The following is a 22658-nucleotide window of genomic DNA, read 5'->3' as shown; positions in this document are numbered from 1 at the left end:
TGTCCAGTTGTCAAGACAAAAGATGTTTCAGCTTTGGAAACTTGTTCTCTTGTGCTGCCTGATCACTGGGACCTCAGTGTCTCTTCTTGGTAATCTTGGCAATGATGTAGATAACGTTGTGAACAACCTTGAGAAAGGAGCTGAGACTGTTGACAATACACTTGAAGGTGAGTCAACAAGGGTGCTGATCAGCGGCACCCAGGAGCCTGCCTCCTGAACACTATGCCTGCATTACCAGAGGCTGCCAGCAGGGGCTGCCCTTTATGGGTAGTTTACTGAGAAATGGGGCTATTCAGTTCCAGGCTGACTCACATTATTTTTCTAGAAACAAGCAATGCTTAAACGAATTTCCTTTTACATATTATATCATGGTAAACTTTTTTCAATATATGCATAGGATAAATTCCTGAAAGTGAGATTTCAAAAGTTCAAAAGGTATGTATATTTTAAATTCTAATATATATTGAAAAATAATCCCCACATTAACATTTTCTCAAACAGTCTGTGGAGTACCTTTCTTTCTACTCCCTTGACAGCACTGGTATGGACAACTTAAATGTTTTGCCAGTCTCATAGATGAAAGATTGTGACTCATTTCATTTTACATGTCTCTAATTATGAAATAATCTACTCATTTTTTCATATTTTATTAGCCATTTACAAAATTTAACTTTTGTTCATATTCTTTGCATATTCTTCTCTTGGGTTGTTTAATTTTCTTATTGATTTGTATTAACTAACTCATTGGAAATTAACGAAACTAACCCTACCTAGCCTAGGCAGCTATAAAGCTACCTACTTTTATGTTTAATGATATCTTCTTTTTATTCTGATTTATTAAAAGAACTTGGCTTTCTTTTCTTTGTCCGGAAACATGAACTGCACATTGACAAACATTCTTTATAGGAAGAAGTAACTTCTGTAAATGACTGCATTTCAAACCTTGTCAGTGCTTAGACAACCTTCAAACATACAGAAGAGATCCACTTTCTAATTTCACTGCTGAGAAAATTGAGCTCAGAAACAGAAGTGTCTGGCTTAAGGTCATCCAAAGAGTTATATGACCAGGTATAGTTTTGTTTAAAAATTGACATTCTCTGCTTGCATCATTATAACTGGGTAGATGCTGTTTATTGCAGAGCCAAGTTACAGTACTATGATTACATATCTTTTCTTGTACAGTCTTTTGTTTTTCCTTGAGTTAGTAATTGCCTTGTTGTTTCTCACTTGAATTATTTTCTACACGTATGTGCTTAATTCTTTTTATATGCCCCATTCTACATCTGTCATATCAGTTATTCTATCTAATCCCTCTTTTCTCTGGAGACCTCCCGTTAGGACACCCTGTCCTCCTGCTCCTGTATGAATTATTGCTCTCTGGGCCTGCTGCCAAGATGTCCTCCTGGGACCCCCATTTGCCACTTTCATGTGTTGGAGCTGTATTTTTTTCTTGATTCTCAATTTTCCATTTCTTAGTTTATTCTCTCATTTTGTTTGACCTAGTTTTTCAAACTCATGTGGACATCTCACTTAGAGCAATAGACCTCTGAGTCACTGCTAGAAGCTGGTGTACAATCATTATCAATTGCCTGGTTAGGTGATCAATTGCTTGGTTGATGATTGCTGAGTATATACTATGAGTATGAAGGCAGAATGGAAGGAACAAGGGTTCCCTAGCTGTGTGACTTAAGGCACATTTCTTAGCCTTTTGATACTTTATTTCCTCATCTGTAAAACACAGATAATATCAATACCTACCTCCTTGAGTTGTTATGAAGATTAAATGAAATAACATAGGCAAATAGTCTTATCTAGTATCCGGTGCATAGTACCTGCTTCATAAGTGGTGCATAACGCTAAATAGCGATTGTTTTTGTCAGGTGTCCTTCAGAAAGTGAAGGGTGACTTGTAGGCGCTTCAGGAATCCAAGGCTTGGCAACTAGCCAAGCAGAAGTTCCAGGAAGCTGAGAATTTGGTGGACAATGCTGCTTCTAAGATCTTGCCAATTGTGAACGGTTCTTTGGTGCTTCATGGCAGAGATCTTTGCTCCAAGAAAACGAAATACATATTTTTGGAGAGGTGATTTTAAGATCAAATAAAGAAAGGTGGACAAACTTTGTCCCTCCTCACAGGACCAACGTGGTCTGAGGCCAGGTCCACCAGAGCTTGAGTAAATTAGAGGCAGGGCTGCAGGGCCAATCTTGGCATCTCATGGGTTTGGGCTTCCCCGTTCTGTAATTTCAAGATCAGAGTAAAGGTTCTCTTCAATTCACCTCCTCTTGTTTCTGTTGCCTGAAGGTCCTTTTCCAAGGAATAAGTCTTTTCTTCTCCAAATATAGCTAAGGATAAACGTCTGAATCCCCTCAGGAGAGAGGAAACTGGAATTCATACCACATAGCTGGCTCCACACGTGGAGTTTTGGAGTCAAACGGTTCCGGGTTCCAATTCTGGCTCTGCCACTTATTCCCTCTTGGAATCTCATGGGGAAATCACATCGGTCTGAGCCTCAGTATGCCATACCATAAAATGGAGAGAATCAAACCTCTGAACAGGGCTATGGTGAAGACCAACGAAGGCAAGGTTGGTGGGGCCCAGATGCTCAGCGTGATGCTGGCATAGAGAAGTGCTCAGCGCATGGCTGTCATGAGCAATGACAAAGGTAAATTATGGGTTTTGCGCAGGTTGAAAATCAGTCACACCAAATCCAGGATCTCAAAGCTGAACTGACTCCTGATGGCAAAGGTGTTAACCTGACCATCCCCGTGACCGCCGGTGTCAGCCTGGCCCTGCGAGTATGCGCTAGAATCTGGGCCTTGGGAGAAGCAGTGCAGCGTGGCTGATGGATCTCCAACCTGGAATCAGGCCCCTTTCCACACTGACGTGGGGGCTTGGGCCTCAGTCTCCCAATCTGTAAGTGAGAAGGCCTTTCCAGCTCTAAAATCCTAGCCTTTAGAATGTTCTAATGAACTTTGGCTATAACCATGTCTCTCTTAAAAGAATCCTCCATTACATATATTTTTGAAATCATAACATTTATCTAATTATAAAATTTGAAAAATTGAGAATACGTGAACATTTATTACTCTTTGGCAGAATGTCCTCCAGCATTATTTTGTCTATCAGGATTCTATTTAGATAGCCATGCCCATTACAGATAAATGCATATAGTAGTGTACAGTGTATATTCAAGGGTATGTGTGAAAAATACAATTTTGATGTATTTCAATTATTTTAAAAGAGAGAGAGAGAGGAAAATGAGCATGTGTAGAAGAATCTTTATAAATTAATTACAGCATGATTCCATCATTCATTCACTATGGGATCCTGGAATAGTTACGTAACCTCTCTATACCAATGTTCTCTCATTCCGAAAATAGAGGTAATAATAGCACTTCTCCCTCATGGTATTGCCGTAATGATTAAATGGATTAATCCAGGTAAAATACTTTTTAAAAATGTCTAACACATAATTAGTGCTCAATAAATGTTAACTATTATTATTGTTTTAATTATTAGTGTGATACTGCATAAAAATTTCATGTGAACCAAACCATGTGGCCGGGAGAAGAAGACCCTAATATAACCATGTAAAGCCCACAGAGAATATAGACAATGTTGACATTATCCATAGACATCATGGAGCATGTCCATGCAGATGGAGGAACCTGAGCAGACACCATGAAGGGCCCTCTAGACCTCCGTTAACCGTGAATCTTATTTCCTGCAGGCCTCTCGTTGGCCAGGTTGCCGACCTGAAGACTTCCTTGGACCTCCTGACTAGTGTCAGAATCGAAACCGATGCCCAGACCCGCCACTCCACAGTGGTCCTGGGAGAATGCACCAACGACCCAGCCAGCATCTCACTCACCCAGCTGAACCGGTAGGGCCCATCCATCTCAGCAGAGCTGGGCTCTCAGAGTTGAGGACCCCTGATTTCAGCCCTATTCCCACACCTGGGAGGTGGCTCAATGCGGTGAAAAAGAGTTCAGGCTCTGAGTCAGACAGACCCTGGTTCGAATACCAGCTCTGCCACCAGCTTGCGACTTTGTAACCAACTTAACCTCTCTGAGCCTCAGTTTCCACATCCGTAAGCTGAGGATGATAACAATACCTACTCAAAGGCTGCTGAGCTGACCAAATGAAAAAGTGCAAGTGTTTAGCACAGAGCCTGGCGCACTCTAAGCTCTCGGTAATACTAATGTCCAGGCTGACTTTCTGTCTGCTTGTTCTTCCCTTCACTGAGACAGGAGTGTTGACCTCTCCAACTATAATCGTGAATTTGCCTATTTCACCTTTCGGCTCTATCGGTTTCGCTTCATGCTTTTTGAAGCTCTGTTGTTAGGTTCATGGCCATTTAGGATTGTTATGTCTTCTGGAAGAATTGACCCCTTTATCATTATGTGATGTCTCCCAATAATAATAGTGATAATAAAAAATTGCATTTACCTTCTTGCCTCCAGTTGAGAGGGGAGAAGGAGGAGTAAAGACCCACCTCTACCTTGGGCTCTAATTGCAGATTGTCCCCAAATCATCCTTCACCCACTGGAAAATTCCCGAAATAAGATCTTGAAAATTTAATCCTCTCCATTTAAATCACTGATCTCTGTTAATCCACCAAATGTACATCTTAAACTGTGTGCTTGAAAGTGCAGGTTTGGCCCAGTGAAGAGGGTGGAGAGAGAAAGGGTGACTGGGGCGATGGCTGAGAGAGGAGAAATGGTCTGGAAGCTGGGGGCTGGGACAAGTTGGCTTTGGGGGGACAAGGCTGGGTCCTTGGCTCTCAGCCTTAATGGCCATGGGCAGAGGTCACTCTACCCTTCCCCCACCAGGGGACCTGACCACGGGCTGCCTAAATACCCCCCGAACCAAAGAAAGGCTCCACAGCCTCATGTTAGCTGGAAAGGCTGAGATGCAAGTTCAGAGGCCTGAGCCCCCCTGGACACTGCCTTGCCCGCACCCCCAGGGAGCTCATCCTGCCACTCCAGGTCTCAGAGTCCACATCTGTAAAATGACATTCCACTCTGCTGCTCCAAATCCTCTCAGGCCTTTTCCTTCCACTTGGGATAGAATCCCAACCCTCCCCCCGGCAGGCTGGGCTCCGCTTGGCCTGGCCCCCCACTCACACCCCTGCAGCTGCCCCTTGCTCACTCTGCTCCAGACACACTGGGCTTTGCTCTGTGCTTGGGGTGAGTTCCTTCCCCCTCAGGACCTGTGCACAGCTGTCTGGCTCCCAGCCCACCTTCTCCCCCACTCTACCTCAACGTACTTCTCAGCCTTCGGGGCCTAAGCGTGCTTCCTCCTATTCTCTCTTGCCAGAATCTACTCTTGCCCTTCGGAGTACTTGTCACAAGTTGTCACTGTATATGTTTAATTGGTTGTTACTTCATTCATCCTTCAGCCAAAAAACGTGTTGAGCATCTGCTGTGTGCCAGGCAGGCACGGTGCTGAGCTCTGGGGAATTTATTGGTGACAACAGACAAGGACCCTGTTCTCAGGGAGCTTACTGTCCTGAGGGAGAGGTAGGCCAGTGAGCATTCAGTCCAAGTGCCCTCAGGGGAAACATCAGATTGTGATGAGCCCTGGGCAGAGCAGCACCCTTAACAGAGCGCTATCATACAAAGCCCTCCCTTAGGTGAGCAGTCAGGGAGGGCTGCCCTGAGGAGGTAACAGTTATGCTGAAAGCCTTAGCAAGACTTGTTTAATGTTTAGACACCAGCTTAGGAGTTGCTCGTGCTTTGCTCATCCCTGTGTCCCCAGGGCCTAGCTCGGTGCCTGGCACATCGTTGGTGCTCTATAAATATGTGTTGAATGAATGAATGGGGTCTCAGGGTTGTGATGAGACTCTCTTAGCTATTAGGGTGAGCTGCTGGTTGGACGTGGGGTTCTAAGTGACGATGCCCTGGAGAGGGGCTCTGTCTTTGGTAGTGAGTCATCTCAGAGTCCCTAAGGTTCATCTGACTTCTAAGTGCTCCACCATCGCCCACCCCACCCCACCCCCGCTGCTTGCCCAGACTTTATCAGTTCTCTCTCATTTCCAGCCACTGTGAACAGATCACCAAGACTGTGAACACCCTGAACAGCTTCCTGAGCAAGACCAAGTCCTTCCTGGTGCAGAAGGAGGTGAGTCCTCCACTCCCGGGGTCCCAGAGCCCTGGGGTGGCAGGTGTAGCGTTCGCACACAGGCCTGGCTATATTCTCCGGGCACCTTTCCTTCTGCAGTGCAAACTTCTGGCTGTCAGCTGGAACTTGCCCCCCTTTACTCAGAGTAGGGAGTGTTGAGCGGAGGCCTGACATCAGCAGAAAACACTGGGTTCCAGACTTGAACCATTTGCCATATCCATGTACCACTGATATGCCTTTTTAGCTAGCATTTTTCTTTAATTAACACAATTTTACTTAATTAAATTTATTTAAATACATTTATTTTTAAAAAGGAAATTTTATATCCCCACCATAAATAGGAAACTAATATCACTTATCATATAATTAATTTAAAAATACACACTGTCCTATAAAGTAGTTTTTTTTATCTGGGCATAGTACAAAACCGTATATACCAGGTGCCCAAAGTTCCAGAGATTCTAAATTAATCATTCTGGAAGGTGGCTGGGGACCTGGGTTTATAAAAGAAAAATCATCCCGGTGGCTCTGTGATTCACTGAACTGTAGGCTTGCTACTCACAGTGTGGTCCTCCGACCAGCAGCACGGGCCTCAGCTGGGTGCTTGCTAGAGATGCAGAATCTCTGCCGCCGGCCTCCACCCACCACCCCTCAGACCTGCTGAGACCCCCGCCAGGGAATTGTATGCACCTCAAATTGTGAGAAACATTGCTCTACATTTCCCAGAGCCCCATTTGACTCTAAAATTCCAGGGTTCCAAAGTTCAAGGTTTCTAAGAGTGTAGGGTTCTGGGCTGTTAACACTCTAGATTCTTCAATTTCTGGGATTCTAATGTTCCAAGGCTTTAGGATTCTAGCATCCTATGGTTCTCCGATTTTGGGGCTCTAGGTTTCCAGTGTTTTAGAATCCTAAGGGCCAAAGGATCTAAGGTCCCAAGTAACCAGCATCTGTGGGGGCAGGCAGTTTGTTCCCAGCTGATAATGATCTGTCTTTCTTCCTTCTTCCTGCCCTCCCTCCCTCTCCTCCCTCCCACCCTCTCTCTCTTCCCCCTTCAGGTGTGCCCATTGATCCACATCTTCCTCCACAACCTGGATGTAAATTCCTTCCAGAACCTCGGCAGTAAGTCGCGGCCTGGGGAAGGGGGGCCGTTCCCTCTGCCGCCTTCCGAGGGCAGGCTGGCAGCTCTGCTCCTGCCCCACACCTCCTGGTCAGGGACCCTGGGGACACAGAAGGACCCGTGGGTCGTCCTGAGCAAGTTGGGAGAGTGTGGTGGGAGGGGTCCCTGCGGAATTGAGAGGGCTCTGTGGGCCTCTGGAGCTCCCCACTGTCAGCCCTCGTTCAACCCCAACCCGCAGAACCTGCCGGGCAGAAGGATGTGAGAAGGGAGATGGGCCAGATCTGGGTTCACAGCCTGGCTCTGCTCCTTAGCAACTGTGGGGCCTTGGTCAGGTAGCTCGGCCTCGCCAAGCCTCCCAGGTGAAACGAGGTTGTAGACATTGTGGGCTTAATGAGCGGATTAAAAAAAAGCACAAAGAACCTAATACCCAGTGGGCACTGCTAATCAAGGCCATCCCTTCTCTTTTCCCTGTTGCGAAGAGCTGTGCCTTCTCCTCCAGCCCCTGGGGGCTTTCTTTGGCCTTTGGGTCTCAGGCATGGCTGGGGTTTCTGGGGCTGCTGGGGCACTAGAAACAGGGTGAGTGAAGGTGTCAGGGTCCAGGAGGTGGCCCTTCTCTGAAACAGCCACAGCCCCCATTCCTTGGGCAATCACTCTGTGCTCCACATTCACTGTCTCACTGGGTTCTTGCAACAACCCTGTGGGGCAGGTACTGTCATACCCATTTTACAGATGAACAAACTGAGGCTCAGATAGGTAGAGTGACATGCCTGAGGTCCTGTGGCCGTCAGACTGACCTGCTGGGGAGTGACAGGCATTGGAGTCTGGTTTCTATTCAACTTTCCAGCCGTGGAGCCTGAGGCCTGCTGCTGATTTTGTTCCTTCAGATAAACTTCAGCAGGCAGTCCAGCTGCCGACCCACATCTGAAGAGGGCGGATGGGGAGCACCGCTGTGCTGTCCACCTGCTGGTGAGGGGCCAGGCTCTGCACCCCACGCTGAGGAGGGATGGGGCTCCTCCACAGGGGCCTGTGGTGAAGCCAGGGCAAAGCTTGGCTCCTCTTGTTTTTCTAGCAGCAGACTGAGCCCTGATCTTGGTCACAGCCTGACACTGGCCCTGGCCCCAGGCTGAGCCCTGACCCTGGTCACACTCTGAACCCTAAGCCTTAATTACACACCCAGACTGAGCTCTGATTTTGGCCCCAGACTGAGCCGAGATCCTAGTCACAGACTGAACTTTGACCCCAGTTATTGTCTGAGCCCTGACCCTAATCTAAGACTGATCTGTGGTCCTGATGATAGACTGCGTCCTGGCTCTACTCTAGGCCTCCGATCAGCCTTTTCACATCTGCCGTTGTTCCTTAGGGGAGGGAGGGTGAGGATGGGTCAGTGCCAGGTGCCAGAGAAAGACTCCAATCCACAGGTGCCAGTCTCCTCTCCAAGGCCTTAGACCTGCAGGGTATTGTGGGAAAGAGCTCGGGGAGTGGAGCGACTGGGGAACGGCAGGTGCTGTGAGGGCAGCTGTTACTGTCCTGCCCTACTCCCTGTGGTCTGTTCCAGATTGGTTCCCAGTGGCTTGACCACACTCTCTTGTAGCATCTCCCTCTGGGAAGATGACACCACCCAACCGGAGTGGAAGTCTGAGCCCAGCCAGAAGGACATGTCTCGGATGCTCCTTCTCCTCACAGTCGGACCGTGGCCGCTCTGCTGGATACGCTCCACCCCAGCAATAAAAGGCCACGTCTGCACCCTCCTGAGGGGCCCATTTGCATTCCTTCCGTTGGCATTTGGGGGAGGGGCATAAACTAGAGGGGCAGAGACCCGATCCAGAGCTGGAAGGGACATTTGGGACTATCCAGCCCCACCTTCTTGTTTTACAAATGGGGACACTGAGGCACAGAGAAGGCAAGAAACTGACCTGGGGTCACATAGCCAGGCTGTGGGAGTGACAGGACCCTTGATTCGTCCATTCGCACATTCAGCGGGTGTCTAGTGAGCACCTGCTCTGGGTCAGGCGGGCAGGGGAAATAGGACAGTCACCTCTGGGGACGACCCCACCTGATGCTTTCCTCCACCCCGCTCCAGGGGCTCTGAGAGGCCTTGTGGAGGATCAGGGGACACCTGGTCTGACTGGACTAGGAGTATGGGGCAGAGTGACACAGGGTCGGAGGCCTGTGGCCATATCCCAGCCTGTCTCTCCACGCCCTCCGGAGGGTCAGGGCTCCACTGGAGCTGAGATCTCTCCCAGCAGCGTCTGAGAGCACCGTGGTCTCCAGTGCCCAAGGCTCACCCGTCCCTCCCCTCACCAGCCCTGAGAGTCTGTATGGCCACCTGCCAGGCTGCATGAAGGCGTGGTCCTGCCCGGTAAATGTCAGCTCCTCCCTCTGTCCGAGGCCCCGCCATCCATGCCCCAGAGCTCAGCTCGCCCCCGGCTGTGCCAGGCTGTGGCCGGGACCGCATCCCGCTGCTTATGCTGACACCACCATCAGGCAGGGCTGCCTTGCCGGCACACGTGACCTCATTAATTCCTCCCAGCACCCCTACACCAGGAGACACCGTTGTTGTCCCCATTTGACAGATGAGGAAACTGAGGCTTATAGAGGCACAGTGACTCATCAAGGTCACACAGTGCGAAAGTGGCAGGGCCAGGAGTTGAACCGTCAGCTATGGGACCCCTTGCTCAGAGAGGTGACATTCCAGCTCCCAGGCGCTGTGGCCCCCTCTCCCAGGCCCCCAGCAGGCCCCGCTTTCTTCCGCCCGGGACAAATGAGGTCCTCTCGAGGCTCTTCTTCTTCCCCCACGTGCCAGCCCTCAGTTTCCCCTTTGTCCCCACCCCTTCACCACAGTTGTGTTCTCCTCTGCAGAGGTGCAACATGGGCCAAACGCTAATGCACGCTATCGCCTCAGGTCCCAGCAGCCTCTCCTTTCCCAGAGGAAATCGGACTTTCCCACCAAAAGGCCCAAGGAAGCTGTGCCCGTTTTGCCAAGCGGCCGTCTTGCTGGTCTGCACGACTCTTTGAGGGAGGGACTGCTCTCGTCCCCACAAGAGGCTCAGGCACAGAGAGGCCAAGGCCACACAGAGGCCTGCACCCAGCTGCTAACTCACCCAAGGCCTCCCCTCTGCAGAAGGCTGGTACCTTGGGGGTCCTGAGCCCTTGGAGTGGCCTGCAGGGGTCTTGCCCCAGCCCTCCTATGAGGACCTCAGTTCAGGTTATAGTAGGCAGATGCTTGGCATAGGAAGAGGCTGAAGAGCTGGGCAGATCTGAGCTCAGATCAGCCTCCATCACTTGCTAGCCCTGAAATCTTGGGCAAGTGACTTAAACTCTCAGAACCTCAGTCTTCTCACCTGTCAAATGGATTAACAATAAAGCCTCCCTCGTCGGGCTGGTGTGAGGATTAAAGGAGACAATGAGTGGAAGGTGTTTAACCAGAGCTGACGCCTAGTGAGCACAAGATGAATGTCAGCCTCTACACGCTGAAATTACTGTTATGACCACCACCCTTGTGTTTGTTGATCGACTGATGAAAGCATCGATGTGGTAGAGAGAGCCGTGGCCCTGGGATACCTTGTATTTTCACTTTTTCTCTGTGGTAAGACTGCTAACTGTCCCCCAGGGATCATTCTTCTCTGCCCTCCCCAGGTGTTAGTGGGGTGCCTGGCCTCCAGCCAGAGACTACATTTCCCAGCCTCCCTTGCAGTAACTGTGGCCATGTGACGAAGGTCTGGCCAATGGCATACAAACCGAAATGATGCTGCAAATTCCACTTTTTGCTTTAAAGAAAGGGGGTTCCCTCCGCTTCCTCCTGACCTTGCCCCTTCTCTCCAGTTAGAAACGGGAACAACTGGAGCAAATACCAGGACTCAGAGGTGAAGCCATGTGTTGAGACGGCAGAGCTGCTCCGGCAGCCCCCGACCTCTCACCTCTGGGCTCTGTGGCAGAGAGGAATGAACTCACTTATTTAAACCAGTGTGTTTTGGGGTCTCCTTGTTATGGCTGCTTTGTCTCTATTCTACCTAACGCATTCTGCCAATGACATGCTGTGTGATGTTAGTCTGCTAACTTTGCCTCTCTGAGCCCCATTTCCCTATTTTCACACTGTTCACTGAAGGCTCTTCCTGCTCCAACAGGACAGGAATTAATGCTCCCTCCAGACTTGAAGGGAAAGAAGAGAATAAACATTTATTGAGCTCCTATTGCATGCCAGGCACTGTATTAGACTGGTGGTTCTCAACCTAAGGTGACTTTGCCCACCAGGGGACATTCGGCAATGTCTGGAGACATTTTAGTTGTCACTAACTGGGCGAAGGGTGATACTGGCATCTCGTGGGTAGAGGCCATGGCTGCTGCTGACCATCCTACAATAGGCAAGACAGCCCCTTCCAACAAAGAATCATCTGGGCCAAATTGTCATTAGTGTTGAGAAGCCCTGTGTTAAACCTTTAGACGCATTATCTCATTGACTTCTGATTTTTACTGAGTGATGCAGTGAACGGCTCTTGGGGGAAGGTGTGGCAAGTGAGGCTCAGAGAGGTGAAGTGACGTGCCCAAGGCCACATGGCTGGTCAGAGGGAAAGCTGGATTTTATCCGAGGTCAGCTCGTCCAGAGCTGGTGCTTGCCCTGCTACTCAAGGAAGAGTGGTGGGAGTTTTCCTTTCTGACTATATATTGTGACAATCCCACCTCCCACAAAAAATACACAAGGAGGTCTCAAGATTCAGTGATCCTTCTAGGCAGTAACCCACCTGAGTCAGTGCCAAGCCTTTGTCCATGCTTTTCCATCCACCTTGGACACTGTTCCTTCTGCCTCTCCAGCTGGCTACATCCTCCTCAGCCTCAGGACTGCTCAGGAGTCACCTCCCGGCTAAGCTGGGGCCACTCCTCAATGTTTCCCGAAAAACGATGCTGTACTTCCCGACTTGTAGGTCTAACTGAGCAACCTTGTCATACTGTGCAGTACAGAGAGAGTGCTCAGAAAGAGTCAGCTCTCGTTATTACGGTTTTCACCTTTCTTATTCGTCTCTCTGCCCGAGCCTGTGAGCTCCTTGAGGGAAAGTACCTCCCTCTTCTCAGCAGCCCCAGTGCCCAGCGAAGGGGCAGTACAGGCACTAACCAATGTTGAATGAATGAGTGAGTGAATAAATGAATTAACCTCTTCTTGACTGTACACAGTCAGACACCATCTCTGGGACAGTTGAGTGGGTGGGTGAGCAGGAAAATTCTAGCAACCCAGGATTCAGGGGCATAGGAGACTTGTCATTATTTTCTGTTAACCAGGGCCAGATACCTGGCATTTGAGGCCATAAGTTATGGGCTATGGACCAAATGCATGGCTCCTAGTGAGTGAAGCCAGGACATGGAGTGGGTAGGGCTAAGGCCACTTGGCCCCACAGGTGACTTACGTGGCCAATAAGGAGGAAAGGGGACAGGGTGGAAAAGTGAGGGAGCATTCTCCCGCTGTCAGCCTGGCATCCCTGGGACCAGCTCTGGCTCCTTGCCCACTGGGCCTGGACCACAAGGAGGGGTGAGGGCTTCCTGGAGGTGGTGATGTCCCATGAAGGAGGCTTTGGGGAAGAGGAGGACACTTGAGAAGGTGAGGGGACATCCACCATTGGGGAATAAATAGAAATAAATGGGAAGAAAGAAGATAAAACGTGAGTGGTCCCGAGTCACCCAGAAAGTAGTGTGCCAAGCTCGTTTGAAGGCTTAATGCAGTTAAATAAAGGCTGAATCTTTCCAGTGTTTGCACAATTCCTTCAGGATCACATATCAAGATCAGAATTGTTAACTCTACGCCTTGGAACGTTTTATGAACCCAGGAACACATCACCAAATTATTTACCAAACCGGATCTTTCTATTGACACTACCAGGAGAGAGTGTATACATTTCACCATATATTTGCCAGGAGACACTTTATTTTAAATATTTGCTCTTTGAGTGAGAGTAAAATAAATCTCATCACATTGGAAAAGTCAAGGTCCCAGTTTAGAAGAATCAATTGTTACGTCAACTTGATGGACTACTTTCTGAACATTTTAAAAAAATGGGGAAATACTGTGTTTTACAGCTGAGTGAAAATACAGTTCTTAGAACTGTGCTTAGCTGGAATAACAGTGATGCAAAAAACTGAAACTGGGAAAAAAAACTGAAAAGGAATGCTGATATTTGACAGAAATTTATTGGAGGTGACTCCTCTCTGTGTTGATGTTTATGCAAGAAATAAAATGGATTTTCAAAAAATAGGAAGGTTGTTGAGTATCTAGCTAAGCCAGGCCCTGTGCTGGGTGGTTCGGGATGACTGAAGCGGGGCCTCTGCAACCCAGCACAGCACGCCCCGAGTGTGCTCCTGCGATGTGCCACACCTGCGGACGGGGCCAGGCGGGAAGAGAGCAGGACCTGTTCCTGCCGTCCCGGAGGCACACAGCCTCCTGGGGAGGTGGCTCTAGGACCACAGAGTGCTGAGAAAAAACTCAGAGGAGGGGCTTCTGACCCAGTCTGGAGGTGAGGGGCAGTCAGGGAAGGCTTCCCAGAGAAGGTGCCCACTGAGCTGAAATTAACAGGACGACAGGGAGAGAAGCGAGGGGAGGGCGATGCAAGCAGAAGTGACCAAATGAGCGAAGGCTGGGAAGTGAGACTCAACCTAGTGTCACCTGGAGACCCATGGGCCCTGGAACCTGCTAGAGCATCAACGTGTGAAGTTCAAGTGGAGGGCAGGGCCTTGAATGCCGCGCTGGGGGTGGTTGAGACTCGATCCTCTTAGCCAGGAGTTAGACTTCTTTGTTCTTAGCACGCTCTCCGAGACTGAAGACCTCAAAGAGCTTTTGTCTCTCTGGATTCCATCATCGGTATTTGCCATAAGAGAAACTAACCCTGAGAAATTTTTAAAATATCTATATTTTGATTCCTTTAAAAATAACAATAATAAACTCATTGCATTTAATAAGATGACAAACTTTTATAAAAATAACGCTACATTCCAAAAACAGCGTCAGCGGAAGACGGCTCTGTTTATGTTTTTTTAAATCTCCGTAATGACTGGCTTAACAGAGGACAGCTGGAGTCTCGCGTCTGCTCTGCCTTCAACCTGTTGCAATCTCCATGTCATGGAGTGCATAGAAAATTCTGCCCGACTCTTGTGAGAGAATGAGAGTAAAGAGGCAAATAGTGTATTTGTATTAATTTAGAATTTGTTTGGCCCTTGCAGACCCCCTGGAAAGGGATTTGGGGAACCCTCAGACCGCACTTTGAGAACCACTGGGCTAGGCGCTAGAAAGCCATGGAAGGTTTCTGACCCAGGGAGAGACGATCTCAGCCCTCAGTTTCTGGAAGTTTCCTCTTGCAGGTGGTGTGTCGGGTGGATCGAAAGGAGACAAAGGCTGTGGCTGGTCCAGGTGGGGCGGGGCGGGAGCTGCTGGGTGGGTAGCTGGGCTGTGGACAGGGACACAGTTGGCTTCCAGGGAAGGGGTGCTCGTGAGAGAGGGATGGCCAGAGAAGCCCCTCCTGTGGTTCACTCTCGCTGAGCCTTTGTCGTCCTGAGCCTGCTGGACTAGGCTCCGTGGCCAGGGCTGATGGCTCAGGGGCCTGCACCCTGCCCTCCTCAGCTTGGGAGGGAGAGGGTGTTGCAGGAAGGAGCAAGACCTCAATTTCGCTTCCAGAAGAGGGAACAAAGTGATTCTCTTTGGCTCCCACCCGAGGCCGGCAGGCAAAGTCAACATTTGTCCCTGTTGGTGCTTGCCCATCCAACTGACAGTTTGCCTGTGGCTATGGCTGCTAATGGGAGCAGCTACACTGACGATGGTGCCTGTGGATCTGGACGTCACAACCCTGATCAAAATTTCCATAGCGTCTCACCACATGATCCACAATCATGTTCCTTGGTATTTACCCAAAGGAGGTGAAAACTTATGCCCACACAAAAACCTGCACACAGATGTTTATAGCAGCTGTATTCATAATTGCCAAAACTTGGAAGCAACCAAAATGTCCTTCAGTAGGTGAATGGATAAATACACTGTGGTACATCCAGACAATGGAATATTATTCAGCACTAAAGAGAAATGAGCCATCAAGTCATGAAAAGAAATGAGCTATCAAGTCTTGAAAAGGCATGGAGAAACCGTAAATCCATGTTATTAAGTGAAAGAAGCCTATCAAGTGAGAAGGCTACATACTGCATGATTCCAACTATATGACATTCTAGAAAAGGCAAAACTATGGAGACAGTAGAAAGATCAGTGGTTGTCAGGGGTGAGGAGGAAGGGAGGGATGAACTGGCAGAGCACAGAGGATTTTCAGGGCAGTGAAACTATTCTGTATACTATAATGGCAGATACATGTCATTATAATTTGTCCAAACCCATAGAATGTACAATGCCAAGAGTGAACTTTCATGTAGACTATGGACTTGGAGTGATCATGATGTGTCCATGCGGGTTCACTGTTATAATGAATGTCCCACTCTGGTAGGGGATGTTGACAGTGCGGGAGGCTGGGCGTCTGTGGGGCAGGAGGTATATGAGAACTCTCTGCATCTCCTGCTCAATTGTGCTGGGAACCTAAAACTGCTCTAAAAAATAAAGTCTATTAAAAAAAGAAAAAGAAAACCTTCTAAGGTGAAAGCTCCAAGCCTGGCACTGTGTTTGCCGTAGAGCCTGCCCCCTGCCTGCCCTGTCAGCCTCCTCTCCTGGGCTTCCTTGCTCACGTTCTGGAAAGATGAGGTGTGCAGTGATGTTTATAACATCTGCTGGGAACCCCTGCTCTCAAATGACCAAGTTAGAACGGCACTCTGGCTCTAACACGAATCAGTAGGTAGAAAACGTACTGCATGAAATCGAATTGTGGCTAAGAGCTCGGCTCTGGGGCCTGTCTCTTGGGTGTGAATCTTGGCTCTTCCAGGGGCTGGGGGCGCATTACTCAGCTGCTCGGAGCATGGCCTCTTTGCCTGTAACATGAGCGTTAAAGCATTCACCCCTCATAGGGTTTGGAGAGGAGGAAATGAGAGGAGGTGTACAAAGATGTGGCACAGGGCCTGGGGAGACAGAATAGCCTGGACGCAGCCCCTGAGAGCTGACAAGTAGAGGCAGAAGCTGATATCCTCAGACCTAGGGCTGAACAGGGAGACAGATGTCCAGCTTTGGGCCAGAGAGAGACTAATTTCTACCCGGGAAATCTGTAACAGCTTCTCGGTGAGGGGGAGATCAGAGCAAGTCTTCCAAGAAGGGGTCATTCCTCCATTCTTTCCTTTAACACAGATTTATGGAGCATTTGCCGTCTTCCAGGCAGGCCATGGGAACAGCCGGAGCAAAGGCCCTGAGGCAGGAGGGGCAGGCCGTTCGAGGAAAACAACAAGTAGGCAGCAGTGAGCTCAGGCTGCATTTAGGGATGGTTGTGAGAGATCAGCGCGACAAGGTCCCAACGGCTCGGATTCCGTGGGACTGTCCGAACTTTGCCCAGAATGGTTAAGTGACTTGATACGGCAGAAAGGGAAGTATGCCACTCAGTCGTTCCTTCAAGAGGAGCCGCCGTGAAGAGGTAGTAGGCTGACCGTGTCTCTACATCTATGTCTGTATCCAGTCGCACAGAACAGACTAGAGGGAAACGAACCACAGGGTTAGCAGGAGTTATCTCTAAATAGAGACATTGCTTTCTTTATGCACGTCTATATTTAAAAAATATTCCTGGGCGGGCCTGTGGCTTAGCGGTTAAGTGCACTCGCTCCGCTACTGGCGGCCCGGGTTCGGATCCCGGGCGCACACCAACGCACCGCTTCTCCGGCCATGCTGAGGCCGCGTCCCACATGCAGCAACTAGAAGGATGTGCAACTATGACATACAACTATCTACTGGGGCTTTGGGGGAAAATAAATAAATAAATAAAATTATTTAAAAAAATATTCCTTTATAAACATGGATTATTTGAGTTATCTGAAATACATGTTTTAATACATTTTTGAAATTAAGGCTTGAGTGGGGTCTCAGCCTTCGGAGCACATGATGGAGAGTGTTTGTCCTTGGGGCCTCGAGGAACAGGCCTTGTCAGCACTATCGACAATGTTACTCCCACCCAGCAAGGAGCCTCAGCTCTGCTCTAAAAGGAGGAATTGCGATATGGTGTCAAGGTGACAAGCTTGGGCATAAGGCAGAGCTGGATTCAAATCCTGACTCTGCTATAAACTAGCTCGAGGATCTTGGGCAAAAGCTTTCCTCTCTTGAGTCTTAGTTTCCTTATCTGTAAAATGGGACCAACAGTAGTTTTTGTATCATAAGGATGCTCTGAGGATCCCACAAGCATTTGTGAAAATTACCTGTGACTGTCAGCTATTATTGTTACAGATGGGGAAACTGAGGCCCAGAAAGGGCATGGGAGCTGTCTAGGGTCAAACAGCAAGGAATGGGCAGAGTCAGGCTAGAATTCAAGGCTCCCTGAGCAGAGGCCAGGGCTCGCTCTCCCTCATCTCCACTCAGAGCAGACAGAGTGGAGACTCCCTCACAGTCTCTGGGCCCACCTCACTCGTGGTACAGACGAGGAAACCACTCAGAGCAGGACAGGAATGTGAATGAGTCACGAACACAGTGCTCTCCCCCACTCTCTCAGTGCTCCCCATAGTCTCTACACCCCCACGTTTGGTGACATTTATGATGTACAGTTTGAAATGTTATTGACACATCCGTCAAATGACTTAAGTGAGTCCCTACTCCCTTAATTCCCCCAGGCCTTCTACAGGAGGATGTTTACTTTGGAAGTGTTGGATGGGCGTGGTAAGAACTAGGGCTTCTCATCAGTTTCCTAGCTGTCCATCACCCAGTGCCACGTCTCCCGCAGCCGTGGGGTCGCTCACCATTTATAAAGTCTGCCCTACTGCAGAGCCCATCGGGAATCAACTGACGGAGATCTCCACAGCACACCGGAGAAATCCAGGTGAGCACAATGCAATGACACTCTGCAACTTGCCTTTTCATCAGATACCAAACCAGACTAAAGCTTTTGATAAATGTAACAGTTGCAAATTGTGATTGGTTCTAGCACAGAACATGAGAAATAGTGGCTTAAATAATGATGATAAGTCCACAGGTAGGCTGTTACACTGGCATGGGGGATCCTACCAGCTCTTTCCTTTGCTACCCCTAGGTTGTGGCTTTCATCTTCATGCTGATAAAATAGCTGCTGAGCTCCAACCATCATGTCTGATATCCAGTCAGGAAAAAGCAGGAGAGGAAGGTGAAAGCTGGATCAGCCCACTTTAAAGAAATTTTTTAGAAGCCACAGCCTACATCTTCCATTTAAATCTCATTGACCATCCCTGGTTGCAAAGGAAGTTGGGAAAGAAAGCTTTGTTAGGCCCATTTCTGCCCTCAAAAATAAAAAGTTTCTGTAAAGAAAGAGGGAAGAATGGACGAGAGCCCTCAGCTCTCCAAGCTTCCATTTCCTACTCTGTAAAATACGTGTATCAATATTTGTCTCATAGGACAGGGCTGTTCCAAGGATTTAGTGTAGACCCCCAGCACTCTTTGGGCATCCACAGATGCCCCCTGACCACTCTCTCCTCCTTCAGGCTCTGTTAGTCTGTGAATCTTCCAAAGGCACTGTCAGCACCAAGGAAGGATAAAGAGAAATATTCATTTGCATGTCCAAAATTAACTTCCATTTAGTGGCACTGGGCTAAGCAACTTTCAAAATGCTTGTTGAATCCTTCTTGCAACTTTATTTAGTGAGGCACAGGATAAAGTACACACAACTAACAGGCAGGAGAGCCAGGTTCTAGCCACTAACTATCAGTGGCCTCAGGAAAAGCATAACCTGCTCTAAGGTTCCCATCTGTAAAATGGGTATTGGGGTGGGTAGGAAGAAGTCCAAGTGAGTCCTTTGGTTCCCTGCCCCCTAAAACCCCTGCTCTATAGAGACTCTCTCGGAGTGGCCCTGAAGCTGACTCTATTTACCTGGGATCCCCACAGGTGCTACCCCAAGATGTTGAAGGTCTCAGGCCTCCTTCTCATTCTCTGTGGGCTGCTTGCCCTGTTGTCTGCTCGACATTTGAATATTTGAACCACTTGTGGGTCTGTTATATGGTACATTTTAATTTCTTGGATTTCAGTCCATTCGTCCTTTTTTTTAGCATGCCTTGTAATTTTTTATTAGATGCTGAACATCATGATGAAAAATTGTAGAGGCTCTGAATGATGTTATCTTTTTCCAAAGAGGAAGGAGGATAGCAGAAAGATGGGGTATACGTGGATTGCTTTGGTCCTGCTGATGCTTAGACACATGTTTTATTAGAGTGGAACTATTTTGGTTTCGCTCTTACTCCTCACAGGGAGCTTTTATTTCCAGGGCATGGCGCTTTCTCCCAGAGACGGCATAGTCTTCTGGGTCTTAACTGAAAGCCCAAGATGTCGTCTCAATGGGGTCTCAACTCCAACCAATGTCTCCCCAGCACCACACAGCGGAGGTGCTGAAATCTCTGCTCAGCCTTTTAACTTTCAGCTACTGTTTTCTGCTGGATGTTTTCTAGTCTTAGAGTCTAATGATTCTGACACCAACTACACTGTGTGTGGATTTTTCCCCACACCACCAAGCAATTCTCTGACACCAGGGGTGTCCTGCAATTCAACTCAGTTCTGACACTGTCTACCCAGAGACAGCGTCAGATTCCACAGGTTAAGGGCTGAGTCCCACAAGACTGCTCTTCATTTGGATGCCAGTCACAAGTCCAGGTTGCCACCTGTGCTTCTGGTCAACTGGCTATAAATCAGAGGTTCCCTCGATCCCCTTCTTGGGTTCTATTAATTTGCTAGAGCAGCTTACAGAACTCAGAGAAACATTTTACTTACTAGATTACCGGTTTATGATAAAAGGATACAACTCAGGATCAGACAGATGGAAGAAATATGTAGGGCAATGTATATGGGAAGGGACCTGGAGTTTCCATGCTCTCTCTGCCAGCACCACTCTTCCTGAATCTCCACGGGTCCACCAACCCAGAAGCTCTCTGAACCCCATCCTTTTGGGTTTTCATGGAGGCTTCATTACATAGGCATAATTGATTAAATCATTGGCCATTGGTGATTGAATTCAATCTTCAGTCCCTCTCGCCTCCCCGGAGGTGGGGGCTGGGGGAAGGGACTGAAAGTTCCAACCCTCTAATCACATGGTTGGCTCCACTGGCAACCAGCCCCCATCCTTAGGGGCTTTCCAAAAGTCACCTCATTAACATAAACTCAGGTGTGGTTGAAAGAGGTTTGTTAGGAATATCAAGATACCTTTATTGCTCAGATCACTTAGGAAATTCCAAGGGTGTTAGGAGCTCTTTAGGTGCTGGGAACAGAGACAAAGACCAAACATATATTTCTTATTATAAATCACAATATCACAAATTTCACACTGCACAGGTGAGCTCAAGAGTAGTCCAGCAAGTTGGGGGCAATCTGTACACCAATTTTGAGGCTCCTTCCCTGTGGTAGCTTCCTCTGGGATTTTGTCCCTCAAGTCCCAGCTACTCTAGAGGCCCCAAATTCCAACTTCTGCCTTCTCAGCCCAGTAAGGGTGACCTTTTTTGCTTGGACTCTATTTCACCATATGGCAATTTGGGAAATGACCTCAGGCAAAAGTTGGGGTGAATTTGGGGCTCGCCTCGAATGATACCCTTTCTCAAGAACCATAGGCTCTAGAACTGCACGCACATAGTAGCTCATCAATGCCCTCAAACCACTGTTTTGTGTATTTCCATCTTTTATAGTTGATTTCAGTGGGATGGTTAGTCATAACTCTGTCATGACCCCAACCAGAGCTCTGCAGCTGGAATGTGAATTTAGATCTCGTTGGGACTTTGTAACCACTCATTTGAGGGCCAGGGATGGGTTGAGGAGGTTCCACACAGGAAATGTTTGTGTCCTTACAAACACGACTTCAGGTCTGCTGATTCCCAGAAAACGCTTCCTGGATCGGGAATGTGGCAGGTGAGCCAAGAAAGACACCCACGTATGTTCATCCCAGTGTTGTCTGGGATGATAATGTGAAGCTGAAAGTAACAGAAATGGCCAAAAGGAGGAGACTGATGGAATGAACACTGGTCAATCCATATGCTAGAATATTCTGCAGAGAAAGAAGCAGAAGGATAGTCATGATGTGTTGCTATTTGACTGAGTGACTCTGTAGGAGCATGGCAGGAAAATCCCGGTTTTTCAAAATGTTGCATGAATGCCTGTGTGTGTATAAAGAAAAATTTCTGAAAAAAGATATAACAGAAGTTATCTCCGAGAATTGGTTTTTACTTACTTTTTTTCATCCTTTCTTTATATCTTTTTCTAATTTTTCTACTTGTCTAAAAACAGATCATCAAAGTTAAAATACTAAACCAAATGGGTAGCTTTACACGGGGTTGGTGACCAGGGCTGGGCTTAGAGACGCCACTGAATCTGTCAGGTGTCTGACGAGAGGATTGGGCCCTACCAGCATCTCCTGTTAATCTCAAGTCCCGACAGGGGCCATGTGTGCCGTCATTAAGCTGAAGCCCTGGGAAGTCCCACCAAAAGTGCGTGAATGTCGTTGACCCATCAAGGGGTGTGAGGTGAGCGTCAACGTCCCGAGGGCCCATCCCAGCCCAGGGAGCACACCATGTAAACAGAGGGTTCCAACCCAGAAGAGCTGCATGCCGGACCACAGTCTCCACGTTCTCTAGACTAACCCTCGTTCCTCGGCCAGAGGGACACGTCCCCACTGCTGAGCCTACCGTTTCCCAGCAACTCAGGAAGATACGTCCTTGAATCACCAAGTGAGAATCGTCATAACCACAAAACACATCAGCATAATGGCAACCATTTATGGAACACTTCTGGTGTGTGGGGTGCTGTGCTCGGTGCCCAAGACCAGGCTGAGAGGAAGGGATGGGTGTGTATCATCCACATTTTCCAGACGAGGAAACGGAAGCTCCCAGAGTCTGCGTGGCCCAAGTTATCCAGCAAGTAGGTGCCAGAGCTGGGAGGTCTGTCTCTGAAGCCAGTGCGCATCAGCACCAATGCCTCCCTGTAGAATGAGAGTAAATGTCCTGCACACAGTGTCACGTGATGAATCGATTTGCCCTAAATCCCACACCTGGTAAGAGGCGGAGGGCTTCAGAGACTGTCCTCATAACTACTACACTACACAGCCTCTCGCAGGGGCGGTGAGCAGCCTACTGGGGAAGGCTGTGTCCCTGCAGGAAAAGTTGTATGGCCAGCTCGCTTGGGCATCAATATGGGTTGTGTGGCCTTGGGCTGGACCCTCCATTTCTCGCTCTATACTACGAGGAAAAACATGTCTCCTTCTGAGCCTCGATGACCCCATCCGTACGATGGGTCTGTGGCCGCCCCAGACCCAAACTCTGGGGCACCCTCTCAGAGAATGACCTTGCCACTGACTCTCTCTGCCCTGCTCCCCAACAGGTACCTGAC

The 22658-nt window shown here is 48.6% G+C and overlaps 1 protein-coding gene across 1 annotated transcript; it reads left to right on the top strand.

Annotated features, from left to right (window-relative positions):
• Positions 1-22: 22 nt before the first annotated feature.
• Positions 23-22657, top strand: BPIFA2 (BPI fold containing family A member 2). Its single transcript, XM_087444914.1, is given in 8 exon segments — positions 23-167; positions 1881-2023; positions 2682-2788; positions 3728-3880; positions 6039-6120; positions 7176-7239; positions 18055-18150; positions 22650-22657. Coding segments are annotated over 8 exon segments (798 nt in total).
• The last annotated feature ends 1 nt before the right edge of the window (position 22658 follows it).

Source organism: Ceratotherium simum, chromosome 21, assembly GCF_057802395.1.
Source record: "Ceratotherium simum simum isolate JZ-2026a chromosome 21, ASM5780239v1, whole genome shotgun sequence".
NCBI lineage: Eukaryota > Metazoa > Chordata > Mammalia > Perissodactyla > Rhinocerotidae > Ceratotherium > Ceratotherium simum.
This window is presented reverse-complemented; position numbering and strand designations above follow the sequence as displayed.